This window comes from Dysidea avara, chromosome 6, assembly GCF_963678975.1.
Source record: "Dysidea avara chromosome 6, odDysAvar1.4, whole genome shotgun sequence".
NCBI lineage: Eukaryota > Metazoa > Porifera > Demospongiae > Dictyoceratida > Dysideidae > Dysidea > Dysidea avara.
In genome coordinates, this window is record NC_089277.1 from 7,682,489 (window position 1) to 7,710,398 (window position 27,910).

The following is a 27,910-nucleotide window of genomic DNA, read 5'->3' on the forward strand; positions in this document are numbered from 1 at the left end:
ACTGTGTTCCACTTCACGGATTCGCAACTCATAAGCTCTCTTCTTTGTTATTTCGTGTTTCCTGTAACATGACTTAAGGGTGGTTCCACTGTTGGATGGTGCAAGTGGGTTAAAAACTCTGACGTCCGTATAACATTTTTCATAACGACCACCCCAAAATCCATTCATGGCAATGTCCAAGCGTGCGCCATCCTGAGTGTTGGCTGTCTTCTGTTGAAATCTTTCATCACTTAGAGGCTACAGATGAGGCTCAACCTCCACATCATGGCACACTTCAGATAACAATTCAGCTGTGATATCCCTCACTTCGTTGTGGCGTATTGAAGGGAATCCACCCTTCGGACAAGATAGGGCATGATCAACAGAAAAGTTGGTACCACACGCACAGTGGGAAGGTGTACGAGAGGGCATCCAGCCATACCTCAAAGCAAGGGAATCTTGAAAGGCAGTCTTGTGTAGGGAGACACCATGTTCCTGCACAGGTAGAGCAGTAAGCCAGCTAGAAGCACCCTTTTCCTGTGCTAAAGTAACAGCCCTCTGAAGAGTGGGAGTAAGCTTAGAGAACAGTTTAATTTAATTTAATAATTGCTTTACAGAATTGGAATTACATACAGTAGAGGCTATAGTGATTACAGAGACATACAATTCTGAAGGACTACCAGTGTCCTGCACTGGTAGCCTAGAGCACTAACTACTTAACTACAAAAACTATACATGCATACATTTATATAATAGTTACAAATAATTATAGTTGGTTGGTGCAGGAGACTTGGAGCAGCGGGTACAAGGACACAGGTAATGAAAAGTACAGGGGGTATTATCAAAGTTAGCTAAAAAATGATTCCATAAAAATGCTTTCAACTTTGGTTTGATTACATCTAGTGATTGAGATAGGTCAATTATTGGTAAAGAGTTCCATAATCTTGGTAAACGATAAAAATATGAGTTCATGATAGGGTTGATATAAGTTCCTTAGAAAGAGTGGACAAATTGATAGTCTTGGATTGTTTAATTTCAAGCTTACGGGAGTACAGACTACAACGAGTATCGGCAGTATAGCCAAAATTCTGTGATAAAATGAGTGATCGTAAGGGTGCTGTGACATACATTGAAGCAGAAAACTCAATAGATGATAAAGAATCAGGTGCAACAATGCCTAGACCACCAAATCTAGTTGGAAGGGCAAAGAGTGAATGTAGAAGAGCACCAGTAGGGTCAAGGCCAGTCAAGGCTGGAATAAACTTTGTCAATAAGGTTTTCTCGAGTGACTGGAAACTAGAAGATGTATCAGGGATGTACGTGTTACATACAGCCAACGGCTAAATAGTCCATGAGTAAAACATGTATAAGCAACATGAGGTTGGGAGATAGCAATGGAAGAGAGTGTATTAACTTGTATTAACTGCGGTATTCGTGGGTTCACTAGTCATAATTATTATTATTATTATTATTTATTAATTGGTATAAGGAAGACAAAGTCTTATAAAAACCAATCTCAAGTACATCTAAATAAAATCAAACCGGCGGTCGTATAAAAATACATCTAATTTAGTCTTAAAGATCAGTACATTAGGTGCAGATACAATTTAATGGGGTAAGGTGTTCCAATCATTGACGATTCTCTGTGAAAAACTATGACCTCTAATAGTAGTGTTGAAGCGATTTTTGTAAAGTTTGAGTCCATTAGATCAGGTGGGGTTGGTATTAACAGTAAAAAAATAGTCTTTGTCCACAGATACTATAAATTGTTCAGGATTTTGTAAGTCATAATCAGATCCATTCTGGTTCGACGGTAAAGTAAGCTGGGTAGATTAAGTTCTTGGAGTCTTTCAGAGTATGTCAAATTATAGAAGGAGGGTATAAGTTTAGTGGCTGTTCTTTGAACTGCTTCTAATTTACGGATGTTTTTCATAAGATGAGGGTTCCAGGCACTGCAGTTGACGCATAGTCCAAAATTGGGCGAACAAGAGTAACGTATAATAATCTTATTGTGTTGGCATCCCTGGAGGCAAAGGTATGTTTAATAATTCCCAATACCCCGTTAGCTTTCATTACAATTTGATTAACATGAGATGTAAACTTCAAATCTTTATCAAATACTACACCCAGATCTTTTTCCTCCACAACCATGGAGATCATATTTGCTTCATTTTCGGATGAGAAATAATACTGTGTTTGATGAAGAATGTCCAATTGTGCTGTAGTGACATTTAGGAAGGTTAAGGAAGGATAGCCATGTGTCACACCATTGCAAAGCGGAATCAATGTCTTCTTGCAAAATGGAGGAATCTTCAGATGAGCAGATGGGGCGATAAAGTTTTGTGTCGTCAGCAAAGATACCCAAATAGCTCTGTATACAGTCAGGTAGGTCGTTGACATATATAATAAATAAGATGGGACCGAGCACACTACCCTGCGGGACACCACTAGTGACAGTAGACCACTCAGAGAGTGCTCCATGAACAACTACTCGTTGCTTCCTGTTTGATAAAAAAGCCTTAATCCAATGAAGTACCGAGCCATTAACACCATATGCTTCTAACTTAGTCAGCAAACGTCTGTGGGGAACCTTATCAAAAGCTTTTTGGAAATCTAGGTACACAACATCAACACTAGTTCCATCATCGATACACCCAAAAAAAAAAAAAAAAAAAAAAAAATTCGATTGTGGTATGCAGCTACTTTTGTCGTCTCCTTGAAAGTAAGCTGCCAAGAAGATATTCCTGAAGAAAAGTTGTGCTTTCCTTCCCCTTCGTGAACAGAAATGTCGTTGAACGCAATTTCAACTCCCAGTCCAGGTTTACTACCGTTGAAACGACCGAGATCTAAAGACAGCTCAAACCAGCGCGAGAAGAAACCCAAAAGAAACAGTACTTGCCCAATATGCGATGAAGTAATTAAAGAAGCTACAAAGCACAGGAAAGGTGATGATGCAATCTATTGTGAAGGCTACTGTGACGCGTGGGTACATCGTAGATGCACTGGGTTATCAGCAACGAACTTCGCGACATTAAGAGATGCTGGCGAAGAACACACGTTCTTCTGTCTATACTGTGAGATCCAAGCACAGAAGGCAGAAATAGACAGCTTAATGTCGACCATTACTACACTTCAAACTTCTCTAAATGATCTTAAACGCAAACTAGACCTTGTTAATCAACCACAGCAGACTTCTTCTCAAACTGTTCGTGCTCCAGTTGTTGACAAAGTTTCAAACACTGTCTATCAAAATGCCACCAACATTGATAGGAAATTCAACATCGTTGTGTATGGTGTAGCAGAAAATCCCCAAAATACCAACAGACAACTCCGAATGAAAAAGGACATGGAAAACGTGATGGAGGCTCTGTCTGCAACTGATATTGACATTGAACCTAGTGATATAAAAGATTTGTATCGTCTCGGCAAGTATGACCAAAAGAGTGAGCGTCCCAGACCCCTTCTGGTGAAGTTCCTTTGTTCAAACACAGCAATTGACATCCTAAGTTCTAAGTCTAAGCTTGAAGCTCCAATCTACATAAAACCTGATCTAACTCCCCAGGAGCGTCAAAAGGAACGCTTATTGTTGAAGGAGAGGAGATCCCTAATTGACAATGGTACCGAACGGAGATACATCAAAATAAGAAATGATTCCTTATACCTCAACAACAAGCTTCACTGCAAAGTGAGTACAGATGGTAACAAATTAGAGTATGTAACTGTATCAGCACAGCCACTTAATAATACCTCTGCCACAAGCATGGAGTCATCCTGACTTCCTGTTTCCACTATAACTAACTCAAATCCTGACTCAAATTCACAGGTATTTAATAACTCTACTAATAACCCAAACTCAAATAATGTATTAAGTGATTTGAAACTCTCTATTGTAAATTTCTGTAGTGTTACTAACAAACGAACCCAACTTGAAGTTTTTCTGGTTACCTATGCAATTGACATCATTATAGGGACAGAATCACATTTGAATGAATCTATTCTAAACTCTGAGGTTTTCCCAAATAATTATCAAACATACAGAAAAGACAGAAACACTTCTGGTGGTGGTGTGTTTATTTCCATAAAGAGCTCTATACCATGTACACAAATTAATGACAACTCAACTATTGAAATAGTGTGGGCTCACGTTCATCTTGACAAGAACAATGACTTTATCGTTGGCTCCTTTTACTGTCCTCCTCACTCAAGTGATACAATACTCGACAACTTGCAGTCTTCCATAGACACGATTAAGCAAAAGTATCCCCACACTCACATCATTCTTGGAGGTGACTTTAATTGTCCAGGTATTGACTGGGAAAACAGTACACTAATAAATTCCTATGTATCATGTCACTTTCGTGAAAGACTTAATTGACTTATCACACAACTACCAACTGTCTCAGTTAGTCACCTTCCCTACAAGAGCTCAAAATGTTTTAGACTTATGCTTTACTACTAATCCTAACTCTGTGATATCATGTGAACCACTTCCAGGCTTGAGTGACCACGACGCTGTTTTAGTATCCATCAAGATTCCTAAACGTGTAATCAAACAACATCCCAGAACTGTTTACCTTTACAAGCTAGCTGACTGGGAAAAAATAAGAGAGGAATTATCAGACTTGTCACATGATTACTTTGAAATAAATCAAGCATCACCCCAAAGCTTAGATGAAAATTGGTCCTTCTTCTTACAAAATTTACAAGAAATAATAAACACTCATACTCCTACCAAGAAATTAAGTACAAGAATTCACCTTCCCTGGCTGTCTTCTGCTTTGAAACGACTCATACGTAAAAAGCAAAGAGTTTATAGAAGAGCAAAACGTTATTGTCGAGATAGTGACTGGAATGAATATAAATCATTACAAAAAGAGATAGATCATAAACTAAAGTACCAACACAAATCCTACCTGACAAACCTAACTTCATCACCAGACAGTAACAAAAAGTCTTTATGGCACTACATCAAGTCACGAAAACAAGAAAACAATGGTATTAGTACATTAATAAATCCTATAAATGGTCATATCATAACCAATCCTGTGGAAAAAGCAGACACCCTCAATCAACACTTTCAGTCTGTCTTTACATCCGAAGATAATAGTAACATTCCTGACAAAGGTCCATCCTTATTTCCATCTTTACCTACATTTGAGATTACCGAACAAGGAGTCTACAACTTGTTAAGTACCTGTGACACATCCAAATCCCCAGGACCTGACTCCTTGCATCCGTATGTACTGAAGGCCACAGCTGCCGAATTATCTCCCATTCTAACTCATATTTTCAAACAATCACTAGAATCTGGTGAAGTCCCATTACAATGGAAGCATGCCTATGTCACCCCAATATTTAAAAAAGGTTCCAAAGCTCACCCAGGCAACTACCGTCCTATCTCACTCACCTCAGTAGTTTGTAAAACAATGGAGCATATCATCGTGAGTCAAATTATGAAGCATTTGGAGGACCACAATATTCTTTCAGACAACCAGTTTGGATTTAGATCAAAACATTCCTGTGAGACTCAACTACTCATTACTGTTAATGACATTGCAAAAGATATTGACAGGAACCTGCAAGTTGATGCTGCTATATTAGACTTTTCTAAAGCGTTCGACCGAGTAGCTCATTCTAGACTTCTCTACAAATTAAATTACTATGGTATAAGAGGAACTGTCTTACAGTGGCTAGAGTCCTTCCTTCATGGTCGTACCCAACAGGTTGTAGTAGAAGGCTCTAGATCTTCTACATGTCAAGTTACATCTGGTGTTCCACAAGGTTCCGTACTTGGTCCTGTGTTGTTCCTAATTTACATTAACGATATTGTAACAAACATCAAGAGTGAAATTAGATTATTTGCTGACGACATTCTACTCTTTAAAACTATAGCTACGCCCAACGATCACAGAATACTGCAAAATGACTTAGATTCCTTAACACAATGGGCTAGCAACTGGCTGATGGAATTTAACATTCCCAAATGCAATATTTTACAATTTACAACCCACCACAGTAAAAGCACTTTTACATATAAAATGTCTAATATTCCAATGAATATTGTATCAGAGCACACCTATCTTGGTATCCGCCTCCATCATACACTATCATGGGAACCTCATGTTAACTATATTTGTGGAAAGGCAAACCGTCTTCTTGGATTTCTGAAAAGGAATTTATATAATGCCCCAATACAAATCAAAGAACACTTATACAAACAATTATTGTTACCTTCTATTGAATACTGCTCAGCTATCTGGGATCCTTATCACCAAACAACAGTTAGCAAATTAGAAATGATCCAACACCGAGCTGCAAGATTTGTTCTTAATAAACCATGGCACAGATCCAGTCAACAACACAGTATTACAGATATGCTTAATTACCTTCAATGGCCAAGTTTAAAAAGTAGGAGAAGAAATGCTAGACTTATATTATTATTCAAGATTGTAAGAAACTTACTGGTGCTACCAAACCATTGTTTACCCCAGCCAACCCCTGTATCATATACTCGTGCCAATAATCCCCTCAAATTTGCACAGCTGCAATCCAGAATTGATTTATATAAGTATTCTTTTCTGCCAAGAACAATTATTGATTGGAATAACTTGAAAATTGACAACATCAACACAATTAACCTTGACACTTTTAAGAACATTATAGATAAGCTAAACAATTTGTGATTTGTAATGCACATTAGCGTGTTGCCCCTGGTGGGCTTTGCTAATTAATAATAAATAATAAAAAAACACCTAGTCCAGTGTTCCATAACAGTCAATAGCTGCGTCTCACAAAATCTCCTGCTACGAAACCCATGTTGCTCATTGCAAAAAAAGTCATTTGCTTGGAAGTAAGACATTATCCTATTTTAAATAATTGACTCAAGCATTCTGCAAAATATTGAAGTAAGGCTGATTGGGCAATAATTGCTAGGAAGATTTGTATCACCTTTCTTATGAATGGCAGTGACTGATAATAAAATTATTAAAAAGTTAACAAACAAGTAAACGAAAAAAATTGGAATTTTTAACTAGAGTAGGGACCATAGCACATCGATAAAAGTACTGAAACAGTTGGAGTAGTCCATGATATTAAATCACTGTAAAACAATAAGAAGTGTTATATCCCTACTGTGCATTTCCATTATGGTATCTTGAGCACAGTAGGGCTATAACACTTCTTATTGTTTTTCTGTGATTTAATATCATGGACTACTCCAACCTGTTTCAGTGCTTTTTATCGATGTGCTATGGTCCCTACTCTAGTTGAAAATTCCAAATTTTTTCGTGTATATGTTCTATACCATAATATACGTATTTTGTACCGTACGCGTATACGGTACGATTTTCCGTACCATACGCGTACGGTACAGACATACGCGTATGGTACGTACCATATGCGTATTATGCAGTGTCTTCTAGCCTTGCCATCACCTAGCTACAATAGGCTGTCTTTACAAGCATTTCTAGCTAAGTAAACTTAGAACACAACACAATAATCTGCTTACTACTGAGCTGTAACTATAAATTTATTCATCAGCACACACATGCATTTTATCCTTGCCATGCCCATGTAATACCCACTATAGTCCTATACTAATGTACCTAAATCTTATGTACATGATCTCCCTTTGTCTGCAGAACTTTACATAAATGGTACTGTGCATGTATGTTGCTTTATAGCTATCAGAAGCATGCAGATGGTCTTATATACTCAATTATAAGTGTGGATAACTGACAATTTACAACAGAATTGGGTAAATAAGCAAGGAGAACAATTACAACATGTATGGTAGCTAGTAAGTTCTAACTGAATTATACATATACTGCTTGTGCAAAGCTAATAAATAACTGGAAAAATGAACTTCGTAATTATAAGTGTCATCAGTTGTGCAACATGGCTCCTCACTGCATGTATTTGCATTTTTATATACTATGTACACTCTTCTTCTTTTGAGGATCCAATTTCTTGTTTACATACTTTTCTTGTTTATACATACTGTAAATAGTATATTCATCACACTGGACCTACAGCACAAATTAATGTGGATGTTGTTAACTTTAAAGAGTACATTCAGATAAGAGTAGCTAAACACATTGTCTTCCCATCCACAAGTATATGACAGTAAGTAGCGAGTAGCTATACAATGCACTTAACAATTAAACAATGCTACTTAATATACATTCATTACTGAACTATACATTAGAACTCATAAACTCACCATAAATTTCTGCCATGTTATGTTTTCCTACTTCATCTCAGTAGGCAATGCACATGCCTCATTCAATAGCAAAGATTCAGCGAACTAAAATTTAAAAAAAATTTATTGCACAATTAATTACTATGCACATCAGTCTTAGAGTATAGCATGTCTAATATTGCTATAAGCTACAGCCATGCAGATTTGCAAACTAAAACATTGCTTTCTCTACAGTTATATCTCTTTGCTATACCTCCCTCAATGTTATTGTATCAGCATTCTCCAGGTCTTCCTCTGTCTGAGCAATCATTACATTGTACTTCTCGAGCTAATCTGATTAAAATTGTCTGCTCAACACACCTTTAGTGCCACCAGGCATAAATATCCATTTTTAAGTGGAAGCTATAGTGTACTAACAAATTAAAGGTAAACAATAGATTATATGTAGCAACAATAGAATAAAATATTTAATGAAAAAATATATATGCCTGAAAAAATTGGCTCCATTTGCCAATGGATGCAAATTATTTAATATGGTTGCTATGTTGTAACCAATCAGAATGCAGTATATGGATAATTATATCAATATCTTATGTTTATATTTAGCTACAATGCTACCTCTACTGCATGGCTTAGCATTTATATCACTATGCATTCCAGTTATATTCATTGAAAAATTGTGAATATCAATATGTTGGCACAATTCTACAGCCTAAAAGAAATCAATGTCTTTTGTCCTAAATAATGCTTTAGAAGATCAAACTTCAAATTTCAGTTTCTGAGTAAGACAAGGAGCATACTGCTCTTGTTTTATGTTGAAGGGATAATTGGGCACCTTTAAACCCAAACACATTTTTACAAAGTTCATTTATACAAGTATGAAACCCCTAGTAGAGTTTTGGGTAATGCCTTTTGTCGGTATTCAAATCAATTACACTGTGGAGAAATGAAGTCATTTATTATAAAAATGGAAGATGGAAATCCATGACAAATAAGGCAGTAGACAGCAGGACGAGGCAATAAATCAATATGTACAAAAGTCAGAAGACATCAAGAAAATAATCCACAGGTGCTTACACATAAGCCATCATAATTATATGGGTGATGGCTCTATTGCATGTATTTTGTGGAACTGTCAGATGCTTTGATGAAATGAAATGTTAACGTTAAACAGACAACGAGATACATTGTTATAGATTATACACCAATGGCTATGTATAAATCAAGACATAATTATTATATTTAATCCCCTTCCTTTGATTTATACTTTTCAGACTTATACTGTATGCAGCTAAGTGTTATCATGTTTTTCGTAAAGCTTCCAACCCAGACGATTGACCTTTATTACACTGTAAAAACAGATGTGTATATATCACACAAAATTTTGTGTGAAATTGTTGCCACAAATACCACACTGATATGTGTGTAGTGTTCACACAATTTTTTGTGTGTGACTCACGCAAAAGCTCTTGTAACCCCAACACACCTTTTTTCGTTGGTTTTACGCAATTTCACATGTTTTGTTACCACAATCAGTTATCTCATTGTTTAAATAAATACAAAATACATACACACAACAAATACAATTGTTCTGTAGGTGAAGGAAACCAGTTGAGTCCATTCTCCAGATATCCAGATGTTCTTATCTGACAAAGGAGATGGCAGAAACAAGTATACACCACCTGCCATTACTTGGCCAAGCCGCACTTTGTCTGAAACAACACAGCATTAAATATCATGTTTACATTACAATACTTATACCTGCATTGTATTTACAGCAAAGTAGCCAACATCATCATCATCTTTCAAATAGTTACACCTACAGCAGACAGTATGGTACAGTATATCTTTGAAAATAAAGGCAATACCTTGCATAGAAAAATTGTATAGGCACACGACACTGCTAAGCAGCGCCACATTTTTGGGATCTAAACAACACAACATTGAATGTCATTGTTACAGTGAAATGCTTATACCTGCTGTTGTATGCACAGCAAAGTAGCCAACATCATCATCTTTCAGATACCTACCCCTACAGTAGACAACGGTATATAGTATACATAAATATACCTGAAAACACACAGGCAATACCTTGGATAGAGCATTTACATGAGTCAATAGGCACACAGAACTGCAATGTGAGAAGTTAAGTCCAGTCTGCTCCATTCTCCAAATATTTGTCAGACAGAGATGGCTACTACAAGCCTACACCACCATGCCATTGCTCAGAAATGCCATCTAAAACAGCACAACAATGAATATCATTGTTACAGTAAAATGAATTTACCTGCTGTTGTATGCACAGCAAAGTATCCAGCATTGTCATCTTTCAGACAGCTACCCCTACAGTAGACAACGGTGCTACAATTAACAACCTGATAACACAAGGCAATACCTTGCATAGAGCAATTGTACATGAGTCGATAGACACACAGAACTGCAATGTGACAGGTTAAGTCCCGTCTCCAAGTGTTCTCAGACAAAGATGGCTGCTACAAGTCTACACCACCATGCCAATGCTTCAGTGGTTTCCACATCTGTTCGTCTGTTTATGAGTAGAATTTTCATCAGTGAGTATTCATGAACCACCCTGGGAAAATGTAAAGTCACTACACAGCTTCCAATACCTAGTAGTTCAGTGTAGAAACCAACCAAAACCCGGTGATAAGCTGCCATGGGTTTCACAATACATTTATAAACCCGTTTCACTGGCTGCTGCTTAATTTGCCTTCAATGAATTTTTATAGTCCGCCTCCTTCGGCTAAGTTGCGACAACTGCAAGAAAAGCCTGTCCAACATGTCAGGAATACCGTTTTACTTACGCGAGTTGTTGAATGCTAGCTTTCTGTCCCTCAGTTTCCGCAGGCGGAACTCTACACTCTCGCACTTCCCCGGCTTCGCACATTCCACTGTCGGTCACGGGTGTTAGAACCCCCAACCCTCCCAATAGCGAAGGTACTACTTTCAGGTTCTACCGCACCTTTAAATGAAAGTTGAAAGAGCGTCAAAAACTTGCTACTTCACCTATAACCAGCGCCAAATTTTGCGTCACCAAGGTAACAACATTTTTTGCATCGACTTCCGGTGTAAAATACTAAAATTGTAATATCTACTGACGGCCAAGGCGGAAGAACCAGCATCATCTTATAATAAAAGGTGAGATTTTGCTACACTATATTACAGGTTTTTGCAATTGAATTCGTCGCCTTTGCAATTGAATTCGTCCCGTTTGCAATTGAATTCGTCGGTATTGCAATTGAATTCGTCGGTATTGCAATTGAATTCGTCCCGTTTGCAATTGAATTCGTCGCTTTTGCAATTGAATTCGTCGCTTTTGCAGTTGAATTAGTCGGTTTTGCAATAGAATTCGTCGAGTTTGCATTACAATTCGTCATAAACAAAACGGCTCCAAGAAACCAACCCGTTCATTAAGAGATGAACTATTTATGTCTTGGAGAGTTACACTTGAGACACTAGAAGGTAATTGAAGCTGGTAGTACGCGAAGTTGATAGCTGTCTGACAAGTTAATTAGCTTGCTCGAGAGTGACCACACCCATCGCGAATGGCGTACTAGAGTTTGGAATGTTGTTGGAGAGGCTGTAGAGGAAGAATTATTGCCTTATAAAGAGTTGTTTACTACTGTTGTACTTGAACAAGTTCTTGTAGCAGCTGCTACATCATGTTTTCATGTTTGCTCCAGCTGCCATTCTTGTTATGGACGAATTTAACTGCAAAAGCGACGAATTCAATTGCAAAAGCGACGAATTCAATTGCAAACGGGACGAATTCAATTGCAAAAGCGACGAACTCAATTGCAAACGGGACGAATTCAATTGCAAAGTCGCCGAATTCAATTGCAAAAACCTGTATGATAAATTTTATGATGTATTTGATAGTTGACTTCGCGGAGCTATCTGACGCCACGTGCGTTTAGTGATATGTCAACATGTGCACGTGAGTTGTGTACCACTTGTTAATTATACAGCTATAGTAGCCTACCCTGTCTTTCAGACCGAGCTAAGGGTACTTAATTTCTTTTAGGAAGTGGTTTAATACTGAACCTAAAGTCAGTTCGTCTGGCTATTGAACCGACAGTAAAACTTAGATACTGGAAGCAGAAAAATTCCCTCAAAACTCATTTCTGGGGCTCGACCCTAGACTACCGATGTGCTACAACATTTTAAATCATTACCATGTAGTTGATAACTATAGGTTACTGAATTCTGAGGTATTGCACATATAATATTGTAATAATAACCACTGTGCCACTACTGCTAGCTACTCACCTCCCATGCTCTTCTATCTTATAAATGTGGCTCAAGAAGTAGGCCATATATTTACCTATGCCTTTGATCGGTGTTACTCAATGCAATGATTAATTGTGACCGAATTTTGGAAAATCACCCATATGGGCACATTTGACACTTAAAATATTTAATGACCAAATAACAAGCTTTATAATGCAAATCTACTTGTTGATGGTTTTAAACCATTCTCAATGCTTTAAATTAAAATTCTAGAAATATTTTTATAACTCTCCTCTGCTCGTAATAGTAACCCACTAAACATGAAAATTCTAGCTATTTCACGTGCACCCATATGGGTGATTTTCCAAAATTCGGTCACAATTAGGCCCTTATTTGGTAATTATTAGCTCATCCACAGCCTGCATCCTTCTTAGGCTACTGCATAGTTAGCCATTATTTACTCCGTGCATGCTCAGAAGAACGCATTATCACAATTTGTATTGAAACACAATGGCGTTTTAAAATTAATGCTATGCATCGCCAGGAGAACTGTTGTTTTCTTTGGTAAATCACTGTAGTAGATTCTATTTTCTTAGGCTACCGCATGGTAAGCTACCACCTGGCAGACTCCTGTAAGCATTTGAGTGTTAATCGGATGGCTGCAGGTTCGAGGCTGCCTAGGTCCAGTCATGGATTTCTCCACCTTTTCAAACACACTTTCTGTAACGACTTTAAACAGGCTGTAGGACCAGGTGTCCTATTGACCTTTAGCACGTGTGCTGTAAAGCATTAATAAATATAAAATAAATATTATTTACAGTGTGCATGCTCAGAAGAACACGTGATACCAAACTGTTATAATTTGTATTGAAACACGATGGAGTTTTTAAATTAACGCTATGCATCGCCAGGAGAGCTGTTATTTTTTGGGCAAATCACTGTAATGGATTCTATTTCAACTACTTTTCAACAGTCCACTGAAATCCTAAAGTCAATAAAGCTCGATTGCAAATAAAGAACCTCTGTACATCAGTGCATTATAATGGCCTAATAGTAATTCCCTCCTGCCCGCATCATAGTAATTAGAAAGACTGGATGGGAAACTAATAGTCACCAGATAGGGGCCTTACAAGGTAATACACCACTCGATACTCTTGGTTACTAATATAATTATACAGTATACTCTTGCCTATGTGAATCGGGCAACTTTTTTTGACATAAGGCATCACTGTTAACCAATCACTATTGCCTTCAAGGGCACAGTATGTGTACTAATAAAATTGTGTGATGAATCTTACTAGCTTTAAATATATATAACATCATACAGTATAGTAGTACAGTGGAACCTCTCTTAACAAACTCCCCAATTAAGGACACAATAGAAAAAACCTTGATCCCAACAGGTCTGGTTAATACAGTTTTTATCTCTGAAAGAGGAAAGCCTCTATATTACAGCAAAAAATGGCCAAAAATTCTGGGTCCCAAATGTCCGTAATAGAGAGGTTCACTGTAACATTAGGGATTAACTTGATTTTTTTACTGTTCGATGTTACTTTAGCCAGACAGGTGCCTTTTGGCATACTGTAGTATGTACAATGCATATTTCATGGCTGTGTCCTCCTTTGTGTCCCATTTCTTTTTGCTGACAGCCCAAGGTATCAACTTGCAGTAGTGTGATGGCTTCCCTACGTTTGTAAATGGGATCAGTGACTGGAGAAGTGTTTTTCCTACCATTCTTCATTTGTAACGCTGTGAAAAATGGGTACAGATTGTGCTGAAGTAGGGATTAAATGTCCACCAGCAAGAGTTCAAAATATATATGCTGAGGAGAATATCCCCTACTCTCTGTAGAAGGGCATATTGTTAAGTTATGATGTAACGACAAAGTGTTGTGGTTTGTGATGTCCGAGCAGCTATATAAGTGCAACAATCACTAGCATTTTCCCACACTCACGACACTTGAGAAAGCCATATTCGCAAATGGCATGGTAAGAAATGCCTATGATGTCGTGTCAAACTCACGAAGGTATGCTTGTAGTTCAATGAGAAACATTGAGAGGTCAAGTTAGTTCGGTTGCTAGCGATGTTGTTAGGCAGATATTCAATCAATATTATGTTCAGTTAATGACATCATTAATTATTCAAAGAGTAATGAGCAAACTCAGAAGTGCTACATCATAACGTCACAATACGCCCTTCAACAGGGGTATATGAGAGTAGGATACTCTCCTCACTGTCCTCAGTATATATATATATTATGAACTCTTGCCACCAGTATAGATAACCTCCCTTGTTTACCTACTATTTTTTGTGTGATTCCTAATCATACTTAAAGTTCTTAATTTTTCCTTATAGTTGAACAAATTGAAGTTTATCATACAGATAAAGCAGCATGCGACCAGCACATGACTATCTATAGTACATAATGGTGGATACACATATAAATACAGTAATTTAAACTACACTGTTTAAACACATTAGTCATAGTCTTACAAGAGTAGTTGGTCTGTTATCACATGGAATGCAAATATGTAATGAATTGCTCCACGTTAGATGACATTTTCTTGGGTGGCTTTTTGTCTAGTATTGCATACTCAAGGAAGGTATAGAATGTTTGCAACCCTTTCGGATAGGTTATGTGGAGGGCATAGTATGCAGAAAGCAATGACAAGGGTGCCTCCAGTGCATTTGTTGTAAACAACATCTGCTTTTCTGCTGCAATCGTGACTTCTTTTATTTCTGCACACAGGTGGCCAGTTACTATCAGACTGGGTGCTGGTTCCACAACGTTGGCAGCCACAGCGTTCAAATCAACAGTGACCTATGTATAATAGCACTTTTAATGGTATGTATCTATTTGTAACCAGTAATGCATTACAGTAATACATGTTTACCAGTAATACATTACAGTATTCAGACCTGTATGTTAGTAAATTGTGACCCGCTGAGCAATTACTGGCCATTTTTGCTCATTCCTCGAATTCCATTTTATTGCTTCTCTGTTATCTGGAGTAACAAAGGAGTGGATAGCCAAAATTTCAGCTTTTTGTGATGGAGTTATAGTGATAGACAGTTGGAATAGGAATAAACTTGATTTTTACAGCAACAATACATCAAATAAATTACACATGCTTAATTTTATCGATCATAGCTCACGACTGAAAAAAGTTACAAAGACAGCATTCTGCTCAGTATGTTCACCATGAACTGGCACATCAATCAAGGTACTGTATTTTCCGTATATGTCTCCATGTGCACAAAGAAGAAGGCCATTTCAACAATTATAGAATGACGGTAAACGTTATTTCTTCCACATTGTAAATAAGAGCCCATAACTCACATACCGTACATGAAACAAAGATTTTCTTACTCCCAATGAACAGGAGATTCTGGTGGTATATAAGTTTTATTGATTTGAGTTTTGTTTCACTTCAAAACGAAGCATGTGTAAAATATTTCTGTAGCACACGTATTTTTACCCTGTTTATATCAATGTTTTATAGGTAAAGGGAATTTTGTGAAAACAGCCGGTTTTTGCTAGGCAGGTCACAATTATTGCTTACTGGAGTGATGGTCATAAGCTTGTCAATTTCTGGCTTAGTTTTGTGGTCTTTTAATATAAAGGCCAGAGCATACAACACCTTCAAAGTCAACCTTCCAGCTGTAAAACGGTGCCATAATTGCTTTGTAATATACATAGTAAACGTTTTACCATCTTCATCTTCCAAGTCTGTATTTACGTCTATTTCCTTCATTCTCTTAATGTTAGTTGTTGTAGCATTGATTTTTATTGCTTTTGTGATTTTTGGTAACCACTGATGCCACGTGTCATTGTAGGTGCTTCTTAGTTGAGTGTTTCTCTGCAGTCTTCCCAGTTCAGCTATCACCTAAAGTAAAAGAAAAGTAATACTGTATGTATGTAGTGATTTTTTTATAACACCCCTGTACCTCATGAGGGTCCTTCAGCAATGGGAACTCTGCCAACAATTCTGACAGGGGGCACTTCCTTCTCCTCAATTTTATTTCTCCTCATAGAAAATGTTTGTGCCATCAGTTCCCCTACTAAAGCGCGATTTCTATATTTTGCTTGTTTCTTTCCTTCATGTTTAAGGGTTTTGTTTTGTTGTTTGAATGAGTCCTCGTCTTCTTCTTCTGGAATCTTTATGTAGAAACTTGTGATATTTGAATGTATACTGAATCTTCTTACCTCAAACTTTCTTTATTTTCCTGATGCAGTAGTGACAGCTTTTTCGCTTAATTTTCTTATAATTGGTTTCCCTTTCTTATCACTGTACCTTCTCATTTCTCTGAAGCGCTCTTGCAACTTGCAAATGCTAGCAAGCTAGTGAACTAAATTAAGTGAAGTGAAGCATATGTAGTACATTCAGCTTACATGTCCATTAATTGGGTTCTTCAGGAAAGGGTACCGTTTCACGATGGCCCTCGACACGTAGTCGTAATCAGCGTGGCTCGGATATGTTTTGTACATAGCCATGACATTAGCAATTCTTGTGTAAAACTTAGCTTTTACAGATGTACTCATTTGCCCTGCGTGTATATAACAAAATAATTTTTTTACATATACGCAAAGCTATGAACCTACTAGAGAACATCTTATAAACAGGCGGTGAAATGACCATACGGTGAGGTTTAGTTGTGATCCCATATATTATTTAGTAAAGAAGATTAAGAAGTAAAAATTTGAAGAATAATGCAAACTTCAAAAGTTTTTTTGGCTCAAATTTGGGGCCTAATGCATTTCACAGACTGGACTAACGGACTAGAATAATCCAAGCATTTTCTGTCTCTGGTATATATATAATGCTGGGAAAACCATTAACAAGCTACAACTGCTGCTACTGCTCTTCCTCATAAGTCGCACATGCACTTATTTATTACAATATTTACAAAACACATGTACGTGAATACTGGTAGTGATATAGACTATATTGTAGCATGGGTGTATTCCTTTGCTCCAGTACCTAGTACTAGTGTTTTATTCAGTAACGGGCCAAGTAGTTTTCTTAGTATCATAGCCACATAATCTTGCACCTCCCACCTATTCAATATCAAATCAATAAGTTTTAGGCCTGCACCAATTATGCCAGCATAATTAGGTAGCCAAAAGCATTGCCGGAGCTTAATGCCAGCATAATAGGCACAGATTTTGTGCATCAGTTATCAGAGAAGCTGAGACTCTGCTCATTTAGTATGATGTAGAATAAGATAGTGTGCAAACACGGCAAAAATTAGATTTACAGCTACGTTGTGAAAAAAAGATTCGTTAAAGATCTATATACTCAAATAGAACAGTCACCGCATGTTGAAATATCCTAACAGAACATTCACAGATGCATTAGATACTCTAATAGAGCAGTCAAGACACAATTATATTTAAGAATATTGGAGCATAAGGGGAGCATTTAAAGCATACTGTCATACATTTTTTTTGTAAATAGCAGTAGTTGTAGCTCGATAATGGTGTGTCCAGCATTACAAGATATATATATAATGCCTGGATTATTGTTAAGAAGCTGTGTCAGTCCCCGCAAAGTACATTACGCTGAATCATTAGATTCTCTTTTTAATTGTTACCCATTTAACCTGTGTGTAATGCCACATCTACAGCTGCTCCATAAGTCACTGGAAATGGAAATGGATCTGGTATTATTTTTTCCTTGTGATCCAGCACGATCACACACTGAGCTGCTGTAGACAGGGCTTGATCAGTTGTTTTTCACTGTAAGATGCACTCTGTAATTATAAGCAAGCTGTACTTTATTTGTTTCATAACCATTTTAGGTGGTAGTTGAGAAGAACTGCCAAGTTCAACTTCTTCAACGATGTCATCCAGCTACAAAGTGAGACACTTATCAGTGGCGTAGCCAGACTTTTCGCCATGCCTGGGCAATGGGTGGGCAAGCCATTTCCTATGTAACACACGTACACATGCCCATCTTCATATGGACATCAATATAACATTTTAAAAATGCATTATGTATCATCCTACACTACTGTATGCAAGATGACTAATATCTACCTAATAGAAGCGAACGCCTAGCTAGCTATTGGCCTTCTAACATATTAGATACATCTAGCTACATGTGTCTTAATACCAGACTACAAAGATTCTTGAATTAAAGCACGAGGCGCTCTATCACGGGATGACTATGCTCTGCCACTAGTTGTTAGCCTAGAAAAGTGGAAACAAAAAGAAAAGAATTGCTGACTGAACAAGTACTCCATACCGTTTGAACTGAGCAGTATCCACACGGATAGATGGGTGCTAATTTCACAGCAAATACCTCTAGACTGCTTTGCCTCTCGAGTTTTGACCACACCAATAGCTTCCGTGATCACTTAATCCAAATGTAAACCGTTCAGCCCACTATAGTGAAACCAATTCTTTGTCCTTCACTCCTTGCCACAATGCTGCGCGGTTTTTTTTGTGATCACGTGATCTTGCTTCTATTTATTGCCTCCTCTATTTGTGCACAATCAAGTTACTCTTAGGGAAAATCCCTTGGATAACCCCATCTCTATTTAGCCAAAAAAAAGGAAACCATCGGCGAAAATGGCACGGTGAGTGTTGTATAAGTTGTGCTATACTTATTCTTGTACAGTGACTAGTTAAGTAACTTTAGCAAAATCTCGAGCTATCCAGCCCACTTTATAATTACTCTAGGAGCTGATGGTGGGGCAAAGAAGTCTGATGCCCGGGCAATGCCCTGGCTTGCCCGGGTTTGGCTACGCCACTGACACTTATATACACAGTATGTATAGTTACTATGTGTACCTGATCGTGTTCATCATCATCTGTAGACAAATCGTCTAATCCTGGCAGATCAGCACCTCCCATACGGAACTTTAATATTTCTACTAAATATTGTTTTTATGAGTATTAAATTGTTTACCTCATCTTCTGTACTATTTGGTGGATGACTGGTAGTTGGTTGCTGGTGCTATTAACAATAGTATTATCAATTGTTTGTGACACATGTACGGTTGTTATCTATTTACTTCTAGATCTTCATTACTCCTGATCTTGATCAACTGAAGCAGATGCTTCCGATCACCTAACGCTTTTATGCCAAGCTCACGAAGGTCGTTATCACTAAGTAAGGGGAGTGTTCGCCCTCTTATCCTATTGTCACGAAACAATTCCACTACCTAGAAAATAAGTATAATGCCGGTCTGTATGAGTGAGGCTCTGTAACCTCTCTGGGCAAACAGTTAAATTAATTGAACTATGGGGATGTGGAGAGAGTAGGGTGGTTAGAAAAGTGCATACCTCATTGTCAAATCCTTCTTTGGAAATGAATTGGCAGACATCATCAGTTGTCCAGTTCTCTTTAATATCCATCAATTCAGCTAGTTACTGCAACTGTTCCAGCAATATATAAGTGAAGCAAAGACTCTTAACTAGCTCTATAGATGACACAGACACTACCGATCGTTACAACAGCTATAGCTAGCGTGCAGCTGCGCAGTGGTGTAACTATGGTAGTTAACGGTATTGACATAAGTTACAGCCAATGAATTGCATTATGATATCGCGCGGCATCCACCGTAGTGTCCAGAAGTATACCATCTGTGTATGTTATTGACAGTCACTATATTGATAGAGTTGCGCCTATTGGCAATGATGTATACAGTAATGTAACAGCGATAAATGACGCGTGGACTACAGCAGTACAACGCTCAACCTCTTTAATGTCCAGTGATTTTTTGGAGGCCCACCCTCACACGCACAGCTGTTTCAATGTGGCAATGATAATTTTGCACGGCGATATTCAGTGTTGACCACAAGTTTGCACAACGCCGCAGCAAACCTAAGTATGTTCGCTTGTCCTCACTGTGGAAACTTCAGCGCCAAGCACTACACAAGAGTACTCAAGCACATTGAGGAAATACACCAACACCAGTCGGGATTTCAGATTGCTTGCCATTTCTGCCCTCAGACATTCTCAAAAGTGTCAAGCTATAGGTAGTTTTGTGTGTGTATGCGTGTGTGTGTCTGGGAATACAATTATATCACTTGCTAACAGCATCACTTACTATTAAATAACAGCTATGGAATTCTATTGTATTGGCCTATAGCAGGTCAGTGCCCATTATTTCATGCACACACTACTTTGGTATATAGGATATACAGTCCAGGTTCATATTGTCTTTAAGGTTTGTCTGCCCTTTGAAGTTTGCTTGTAAAGCTTAAGATTCAATTTAAAAACTAGATTCTCTAATGGCTAAAAGTGGATTCGCTTAAAAAATACTCTAACAAAACAGTCAATTCCAATTTCAAGGGTAAGATAACTGAGGGTCTACTGTCTACTCGGTAGTGTGGGTTAAAAATCCCTTGGAGGTAGTTACAGTAAGAGGCTGCAACATGTGTGCAGCACACTATGTCTGCGCTGTGTGAAATAATGAACTACCCAAAAATGTGTTTTGTGACTGTGATAGGTCACATCTATACAGAAAACATGTTGAAGCAGCAATGTCCACCGCTGAAAATGACGACGACAACAACAATGATGAGGTGATACAGATGAATTCTTCTGACGACCCAGATAACAATGTGGATAGTGATGAGCCACAAGATGATAACTGTGCATGCAGTGATGCTCAACGGAGTGCAGCTTTGTTTATCCTTAAGACCAAAGAAGATCGAATGCTGACACAAAGTGCATTGAATGGCATTCTACAAGACATGACGGGTAACCTCGCTCTGCTAATATAACACAATAATTATTATACTAACAATTTTACAGGATTTATACAGCAGCAAAATGAGAGGGTAGTTACAGAAGCAAAAAAATTTTTGTCACAAGCTAATGTTGAATGTATCCCAGCATTGGAAGAATACTTTTGTAGTGTCTCTAATTCACGGCCATTCATCGGATTGGAAACAGAGTACCTGCAGACAAAATACTTTAAAGAACATTTTCATTTACTGGTAAGGAATACAGCAGAAGTAAATGTTTACTTACAATTTTTAGGAGCCTATTGAGTGTTTGCTAGGGAAAGAGAAACTGCCTGATGCTCATGGTACCCAACAGGATCACTATCACTACTGCTATCATATTCCATTCTTGTCATCATTACAGCTGCTTCTAAAGAACAAAGAAGTCCAAGCACAAGTAAGATAACTTTAAAATAATAAATACACTATTTGATAACAGTCGTCATTCAACATGGTATTACTGTATGGTATAGTATATTGAAAGTCCCCTCCTAAATGTTACTACACTGAAACCTCTCTAATCTGACACCTCTGTAATCCAGATTTTTACTATACAATGCTACCTCAATAATCTGACATCCTTGCTAATCCAACACAATTTCCTTGTCCCAATGAGTGTTGGATTATAGAGGTTTTACTGTATTGTATGTATGCCAAAAGGCACCTGTCACGCTGAAGTGACATCTAGCAGTAAGCCTGACAGGTGCCTAAATAGTAGTATTGTACCGATATGCATTTTTTTCACATTTACCGATACCGATTATTTGCTAACTCCTGTAACCGATATGCCGATAGTTACCAATATTCTTAAATTCTTCAGAACAGGGGAGGAGAAGTAGAAAACCACCTAAAGTTTATTTGTATAAACTACAGTTGTAATGATAATGTAATCAATGTAATTAATTGCATAGGTGGCCAACTTTTACAATGTTTTCTACAGTTTTACCCCTAACTCCTTTCATAGAACAGGAAGCCAAGTAGTTATAAAACATCTAAGTCAGCTTAAAATATTTTCATATGACTGCTTAAAATAAGTCAGCTTAAAATACTTGTAAAATTAGTTAATATCGGCTGTTACGGATAGTTCAACTGATTATCGGTGCAACACTACTAAATAGGCATAAAATTGGTATGCTTTTGCATGTTCTCAAGCCTGTGAACAACTTTGTTGCAGGAAACACATTGTTATGAAATAGTTACAAGACTTTAAACTGTGGAAAGCCTGTACAGTCTCCCATTTCAAGGTCTGAATATTTAAGTGCTATGACAACTACTGTAATAGAGAGCTAGGCTTGGTATAGTTTCCGTATGGCTTCATCACGAAATTTTCAGGGCCTGAAACAAGCTAGCTATTGCCATAGAGTGCCTTGTACTAACAGAAATCAATGAATCTCTACCCTTACAACAAATAGGAACTCTCTGAGATGCATGTAGCACAAGGATGCCACAATGCAAATTCCACAATGAAACAGTTGCACTTGTTTCATCAACAGTGCATATCTTTGTAACAGGGTATTGATATGACACGATTGTAAATGTTGGTTACAGTAGTACTCGCGGTCAAAAGGGATTAACTATAATGACAACACAATAGAACAATACTGATTCTGGATATCTGTAGGTATTGAATTCACATGCAAAGGAAAACACAATTGGTGACTACTGCGATGGAGATCATTTCAAGAACCACCAAATATTTTCTGTGTACAACAGAGCCCTCCAAGTGCAACTGTACTTCGATGAAATGGATGTCTGTAATCCTATTGGATCTAAAGCAGGTGTTCATAAACTTGGTAAGACCTGTATTGTGTCCACTGAATTAAATTTAAACAAGCATAGTTTACTCTGCAAATGGACATAACAAATGGATAAAAATAAAAGTGGACTCTTAGTAATAATCAAGGCATTTGGATTTTGCACATAATGCAAAACACACTTTGAAATTTTCTCAAGTATACAGAAACATAAATAACCAGCCGCTAGCTTAGTCTGAGAGCCCTATACACAGAATACAATAATAACACAATATACATAATATTTATATTATTCATTCTTTGAATAGGAATGTTCTACTATACCATTACCAACATCGACCCAAAATTACGGTCAAGACTGCACACCATTATGCTACTGGCAGTAGTGGAGTCACAATATATTACAAAATATGGTATTGACACCATACTAGAGCCGTTCATTGAAGAAATGAAAGCTTTAGAATCTGTGAGTGTTGGAATTTGGCATAAAATATTTCAAAGATGACAATTACAGCCAGATGGTGTTCCATTTGAAATAAATGGAGAAACATGCTTTCTTCGAGGTGCACTGACTTCAGTGGTTGCAGACAATCCTGCCAGCAATCTTCTTGGAGGATTTAAGAATCTGTCATCAGCTTACCGTAAATGTCGTCACTGTTTTGCAACATATGAAAGCACACAAACCAAGGTATGTACATGCACGTACTGTGTACACATATCACTTTTCAAATCTGTTGTTATGCACCAGGAAGTTAGAAATCTACTTCCTGCCATGATCAAGGGTGGGTTGTTATAATTATTAAGCACCATCTATCAAGCCATATAAGCCGTACTACGTAGCTTTGTGTGAAGTTGGCTACAACTATCAGCATAACAGTTCACTCAAAGCTTAATACTTACTTCTGTGCTACAGATACTTTCCTTTCAATTCACAAAGAAGTACCTCTTTTCGCATTTACACATTTTAAACAGATCACTGTTGCTTGATTTGAAGATTTTTGTTCTCAACCACACAGCAACAAAGGGTCTGAATTTTCAAGCATCATTTCTCTATTTGCTAAAGCACATCTGACACAGTAGCAGCAAAGTAAATCTGGTTTTCGGGTGGTATCATGGGCAACAAAGCCCAAACCTCCATGATCTCTACTATACAGTACTGTGTGATAATTTTAACCTTTTTACACTGTAGTTCACAGCGGAAGAGTTTCCTGCAAGGACAGAACGTATACACCAAAAGCAATTTAAAAAGTTGAAAACTCCTGCTGCAGATGTTTATAAAGTATCATTTGGAATTTCACGCAATTCAACACTCAACGAACTCAAGGAGTTCCATGTTACATCTGGACTGCCACCAGACATCATGCATGACATATTTGAGGGGGTTGCAGTGGTAGAACTTCACTGTATGCTGTCAGCTTTAATACAGGAGTACAAGCTATTTGGCTTAGCTAAGCTGAACAACAGAATTAAAAAATTTCCATATGGAATTCCTGACAGAAACAACAAACCACTGCCACTACCAGTAACTTATCTTAGCAAGTCACCCACTGAAGCACTTAAGCAAAACTGTAAGATATACTGATAAGCATGCAGATTCCCTTATTTGATTTTTAAACATGGAAACTATAAATATATTATCACAGTGGAACTTCTATAGAGGTCTCTGCAAAGAGGGCACAACAGTTTAACCTCTGGCCATCATAAGGACAAAGTTTATAGACCAAACAGTTTTACACTGCACCTCTGAAAATGAAAATCAGGTTCAAATTTCTAGGTCCCCAAAGTGATATATATTATAGGGGCTCCACTGTAGTCCAAATAAGAATAAGTATGTGATACCTTGTTGCTGATTCTGTAGCATCGCAGACTTGGTGCTTGCTACGACTCTTGCCCCTTATCATCGGAGATTGTGTTCCAAATGACAATCCAAACTGGGCTAATTTCTTGAGATTGCTAATGCTAGTTGATTACGTCACTGCACCTGAAACAACACGTGAGATTGCAGGCTACCTGAGAGATCTGATACAAGACCATCATACGTGCTTTAAGCAGTTATATCCTGAACGGCGTTTAACGCCGAAATTTCACCACCTCGTTCATTTGCCACACTATATCATTCAGTAAGTCAGTGATAAAAACAAAAACTGTATGCGTGAAATAAATGTCATGTTATATTTGAAGGTATGGTCCTTTGGTAAGGATGTGGTGCATGAGATATGAGGCAAAGCATTGCTATTTTAAGAGATGGGCAAAAATAACAGGAAATTACAAGAATATTGCTAAATCACTAGCTGTGCACCACCAGAAGCACATTTGTTATAAGTTAGCAGATGCAGAGAATTTCCTCAAACCACCTAGTACAGTAGGCCCAGGTAAGGCTACGTACATACATAGAATTTATGTACAAACCATTTTGTGAGTGTAAACCAAATGGAATAACTGACAATTTTATATAGCCACCTTGTGCGATCTGGACAACCTGTCTTACAAAGACCTCCTAACGGAGACATGCCATGGAATTTCAGAGAGAACCATCTATAGGTACATACCCTTGTAAACATTGTCATATTAGTCAACATATGTAATACTCTACAGAGTAAACTGGGTGGAGATCATGGGAACAACATACAAACCTACAATCTTAGTCATTGTCGATTACTACCAGGATGTACCAATATTTGGAGAAATACACGACATTATATCAGTTGACCAGAAATTCTATTTAGCCACCTATCTTTTCATAACAAACGGCTACAATCCTCATTATCATGCGTATGAAGTTTTAAAAAGCTCAAATCAGTTTGTCTGTGAAGTGTCTTCCCTTCGGGATCACCATCCACTGTGGGTATACCAAAGTTATGACATTCACCTTATACGTACATTTTTTGTTCCTTTAAAATACCATGTAATGAATAATATAGATTTACGCATTTAATTTTCTAACTGAACAGTACATTTATTTGTCTAATATACAGTATATATATGTATAAGATTTTCAGTTTAAATACACAATTACACACACACACATGCACGTGTGGTCTCTTCTGATACCTGGAATAGTCTTAGGATGTCATCATGGTACATGTGAAGTGATCACATCATCAGAGTTAGATCACACGAGCCACTACTTGGTACTAGTAGTATCATTGTGTAGTAGTGTAGTAGCGTATTATGGTCAACATCCCACTGCATAATTTACTGGTACTAACATCTGGACATTAGGGTTGACTACTAATACGTTATCACTTCTCTTCATTGCACCTGTTAATAAGATGGCAGTGTAACTAGAATACTAACACACCTATACTATAAAACTTGAACTTGACACAGTATAGGTTCAGTTGGACATGAACTACTGACATCAACAATAAGTCAAACTATTAAACTGGTAAGGTCCAACTTTGTTATCAAAACGTTAATGTCACACAACTCCAACCAAACTTAAACTAGAAAGGAAGTGATAGGCCTTCTCAAATGTGATTTGATCTGCATACTAGTCTTGCTAGTGCTATAAATGTTGACCCCAGTAATGTGTTCACAATTGAGTAACAGTGATGTTCTATAGTCATCTTTCTTCATGAGTATCTAGTCGGTATGCTAGGTATAAGGTAATTCAGGAATCACAGTTCTCCTCTTTCTAATAGAGCAGTCACAAATTACTAAGTAAATAGGTGAATGTTCTACTAGAGTAAATGTGACCGTCTCAGCAAAAACCCGACTTGTTCGCACAAACATGAGTATATTGAGAAAATTGAAATTTAAAAATGATTTGTAAAATTATGCATGCTACATAAAAACTATGTAAGTTTTTATTGGGCCAGTACTCGAAGAAGGAAGACTCAAATCGATTAAAACTATGTACCCTGTACCACCTTATTCGCCTGTTCATTGATAGTTTGAAAATTTTTGTTTCGTTTTTCTAGCTCCAAAGTCATTCGTGTCACGTGCGTTTGTTTACTATGCGGTAAACGTAAACAAGATTGTCACCGTTTCTTCTACCAAACCGCCTTCATATCCATATGCACAAGTATCTACAGGGCTAATACTATACCTTGGTTGATGTGTTGATCCATGGTGAACGTTTTAAGCCAAATTGCAAAGTTGATTTTACATCCTAGGTAAACCAGCTGTGCTGTCTGCCTAGTAATTAATAATAAAGAATAAAGATCCGGATATGATTACCCGGACAGGACTTAGTCTCGCGTAGCCAGACCGCTTGCTGATTGGCGAAACCCTAAACTTCTTAGGAGTGCAGCCTGATCGCTGCTTGTATTGAGGGCGCGTGACGCTTTTAACAGGTCTAAGAAGTGTAGGACTTCGCCAATCAGCAGCAATCACTGACTGCAGTGGAACGTTACACAGAATTCTTAATGCAGGCGTACCAGACCCTTTTTCCAACGCCCACACAAAAGAAAAAAGCGGTCTGGCTACGCAAGACTAGACAGGACCAACTTAGTTACTTGTTATATGCAGCTCACCTAACAACTTTATCGGTCTCTGTTTCTTTAAACAATCAGGACTTTGTCTACTCGTTAACTGATACTTAAATAGAATACAAACTCCATTTAGTACCCAGCCTCGTGTAAGAAGTTGTATTTATAGTTCAGCCTCTCGTTCAGCCTCGTGTCAGAAGGTCTGCCTCCTGCTTGAATTGTAGCGAGCTAGTTTACTGGAGGAGCCGTTGGAGCCGTTTGTGTCAAAACATCATCCATGTTTTGTGATAGTACTAGCGAAGATGAAGACTCAAACAACAACTTCCAATCATCTATGATTCAGTAAAGTTGTGAACAGGGAAAGATGTAGAATCTGATGTACAAAAGACCGGAGTAAATTCGAGTTGCTTGTTAGCGGTTAAGGTGCCGTATGTGTGAGGTAATCTTGTCACGAAAATTACTACAAAGTTCAACCTTTAGCAACCACAGAACCATCTACTGATATAATTGATTCGAACAGAGCAGTTTGGAGCAACAAGGACAAAATCACAAAAGT

The 27,910-nt window shown here is 37.7% G+C and overlaps 4 protein-coding genes and 2 long non-coding RNA genes across 8 annotated transcripts; 2 read left to right on the plus strand and 4 right to left on the minus strand.

Moving 5' to 3' along the window:
• Positions 1-2,665: 2,665 nt before the first annotated feature.
• On the plus strand, positions 2,666-4,744 carry LOC136258139 (uncharacterized). The gene is made up of 2 exons (XM_066051447.1): positions 2,666-3,664; positions 3,883-4,744. Exons 1-2 carry the CDS (start codon positions 2,765-2,767, stop codon positions 3,889-3,891), a joined length of 909 nt encoding a protein of 302 aa, XP_065907519.1. The 5' UTR covers positions 2,666-2,764; the 3' UTR covers positions 3,892-4,744.
• A 2,965-nt stretch (positions 4,745-7,709) lies between these two features.
• On the minus strand, positions 7,710-9,064 carry LOC136258630 (uncharacterized). The gene is made up of 3 exons (XR_010702894.1): positions 8,433-9,064; positions 8,201-8,284; positions 7,710-8,006 (listed from the first exon to the last, which is right to left on the minus strand). It is a non-coding gene; the product is annotated as an uncharacterized lncRNA (long non-coding RNA).
• A 633-nt stretch (positions 9,065-9,697) lies between these two features.
• Positions 9,698-11,998, minus strand: LOC136258250 (uncharacterized). Of its 3 annotated transcripts, none has more exons than XR_010702675.1 (9): positions 11,002-11,998; positions 10,832-10,954; positions 10,575-10,769; positions 10,467-10,522; positions 10,271-10,417; positions 10,156-10,211; positions 10,048-10,107; positions 9,941-9,998; positions 9,698-9,891 (listed from the first exon to the last, which is right to left on the minus strand). It is a non-coding gene; the product is annotated as an uncharacterized lncRNA (long non-coding RNA). The 3 variants fall into 3 exon arrangements; XR_010702674.1 differs by having other exon boundaries at positions 10,575-10,954; positions 11,002-11,159; positions 11,204-11,275; XR_010702673.1 differs by having other exon boundaries at positions 10,575-10,954; positions 11,002-11,996.
• On the plus strand, positions 11,274-25,889 carry LOC136258247 (uncharacterized). Its single transcript, XM_066051570.1, has 14 exons — positions 11,274-11,335; positions 18,056-18,169; positions 18,230-18,288; positions 19,250-19,545; positions 20,888-21,141; positions 21,196-21,564; positions 22,789-22,960; positions 23,230-23,387; positions 23,436-23,609; positions 24,111-24,489; positions 24,780-25,041; positions 25,103-25,293; positions 25,378-25,462; positions 25,517-25,889. The coding sequence occupies exons 7-14, from the start codon at positions 22,912-22,914 to the stop codon at positions 25,854-25,856; spliced, it is 1,638 nt and encodes a 545-aa protein (XP_065907642.1). The 5' UTR covers positions 11,274-11,335; positions 18,056-18,169; positions 18,230-18,288; positions 19,250-19,545; positions 20,888-21,141; positions 21,196-21,564; positions 22,789-22,911; the 3' UTR covers positions 25,857-25,889.
• On the minus strand, positions 14,792-18,123 carry LOC136258248 (uncharacterized). The gene is made up of 7 exons (XM_066051571.1): positions 18,032-18,123; positions 16,821-16,975; positions 16,635-16,769; positions 16,376-16,586; positions 16,140-16,314; positions 15,991-16,088; positions 14,792-15,248 (listed from the first exon to the last, which is right to left on the minus strand). Exons 5-7 carry the CDS (start codon positions 16,180-16,182, stop codon positions 14,940-14,942), a joined length of 450 nt encoding a protein of 149 aa, XP_065907643.1. The 5' UTR covers positions 16,183-16,314; positions 16,376-16,586; positions 16,635-16,769; positions 16,821-16,975; positions 18,032-18,123; the 3' UTR covers positions 14,792-14,939.
• Positions 16,377-27,530, minus strand: LOC136259208 (uncharacterized). The gene is made up of 8 exons (XM_066052692.1): positions 27,400-27,530; positions 25,973-26,182; positions 24,761-25,760; positions 19,719-19,811; positions 19,448-19,597; positions 19,342-19,389; positions 19,224-19,292; positions 16,377-16,586 (listed from the first exon to the last, which is right to left on the minus strand). The coding sequence occupies exons 4-8, from the start codon at positions 19,788-19,790 to the stop codon at positions 16,377-16,379; spliced, it is 549 nt and encodes a 182-aa protein (XP_065908764.1). The 5' UTR covers positions 19,791-19,811; positions 24,761-25,760; positions 25,973-26,182; positions 27,400-27,530.
• Between the last annotated feature and the right edge of the window lie 380 nt (positions 27,531-27,910).

Excerpts from the sequence above, each read along its gene's own strand:
- LOC136258139 (XM_066051447.1), top strand. The coding sequence starts at position 2,765 with ATGTCGTTGAACGCAATTTCAACTCCCAGTCCAGGTTTACTACCGTTG.
- LOC136258248 (XM_066051571.1), bottom strand. The coding sequence starts at position 16,182 with ATGAAGGAAATAGACGTAAATACAGACTTGGAAGATGAAGATG. Across the intron at positions 16,089-16,139 it reads AGACTTGGAAGATGAAGATG|CTGGAAGGTTGACTTTGAAG; the intron begins GTAAAACGTTTA and ends ACCGTTTTACAG. Across the intron at positions 15,249-15,990 it reads AGCTTATGACCATCACTCCA|GTCACTGTTGATTTGAACGC; the intron begins GTAAGCAATAAT and ends TATTATACATAG.
- LOC136259208 (XM_066052692.1), bottom strand. The coding sequence starts at position 19,790 with ATGGATATTAAAGAGAACTGGACAACTGATGATGTCTGCCAATTCATT. Across the intron at positions 19,598-19,718 it reads AAGAAGGATTTGACAATGAG|GTAGTGGAATTGTTTCGTGA; the intron begins GTATGCACTTTT and ends CTTATTTTCTAG. Across the intron at positions 19,293-19,341 it reads CAAATAGTACAGAAGATGAG|TTCCGTATGGGAGGTGCTGA; the intron begins GTAAACAATTTA and ends GAAATATTAAAG.
- LOC136258247 (XM_066051570.1), top strand. The coding sequence starts at position 22,912 with ATGGATGTCTGTAATCCTATTGGATCTAAAGCAGGTGTTCATAAACTT. Across the intron at positions 25,294-25,377 it reads ACCTAGTACAGTAGGCCCAG|CCACCTTGTGCGATCTGGAC; the intron begins GTAAGGCTACGT and ends AATTTTATATAG. Across the intron at positions 25,463-25,516 it reads TCAGAGAGAACCATCTATAG|AGTAAACTGGGTGGAGATCA; the intron begins GTACATACCCTT and ends AATACTCTACAG.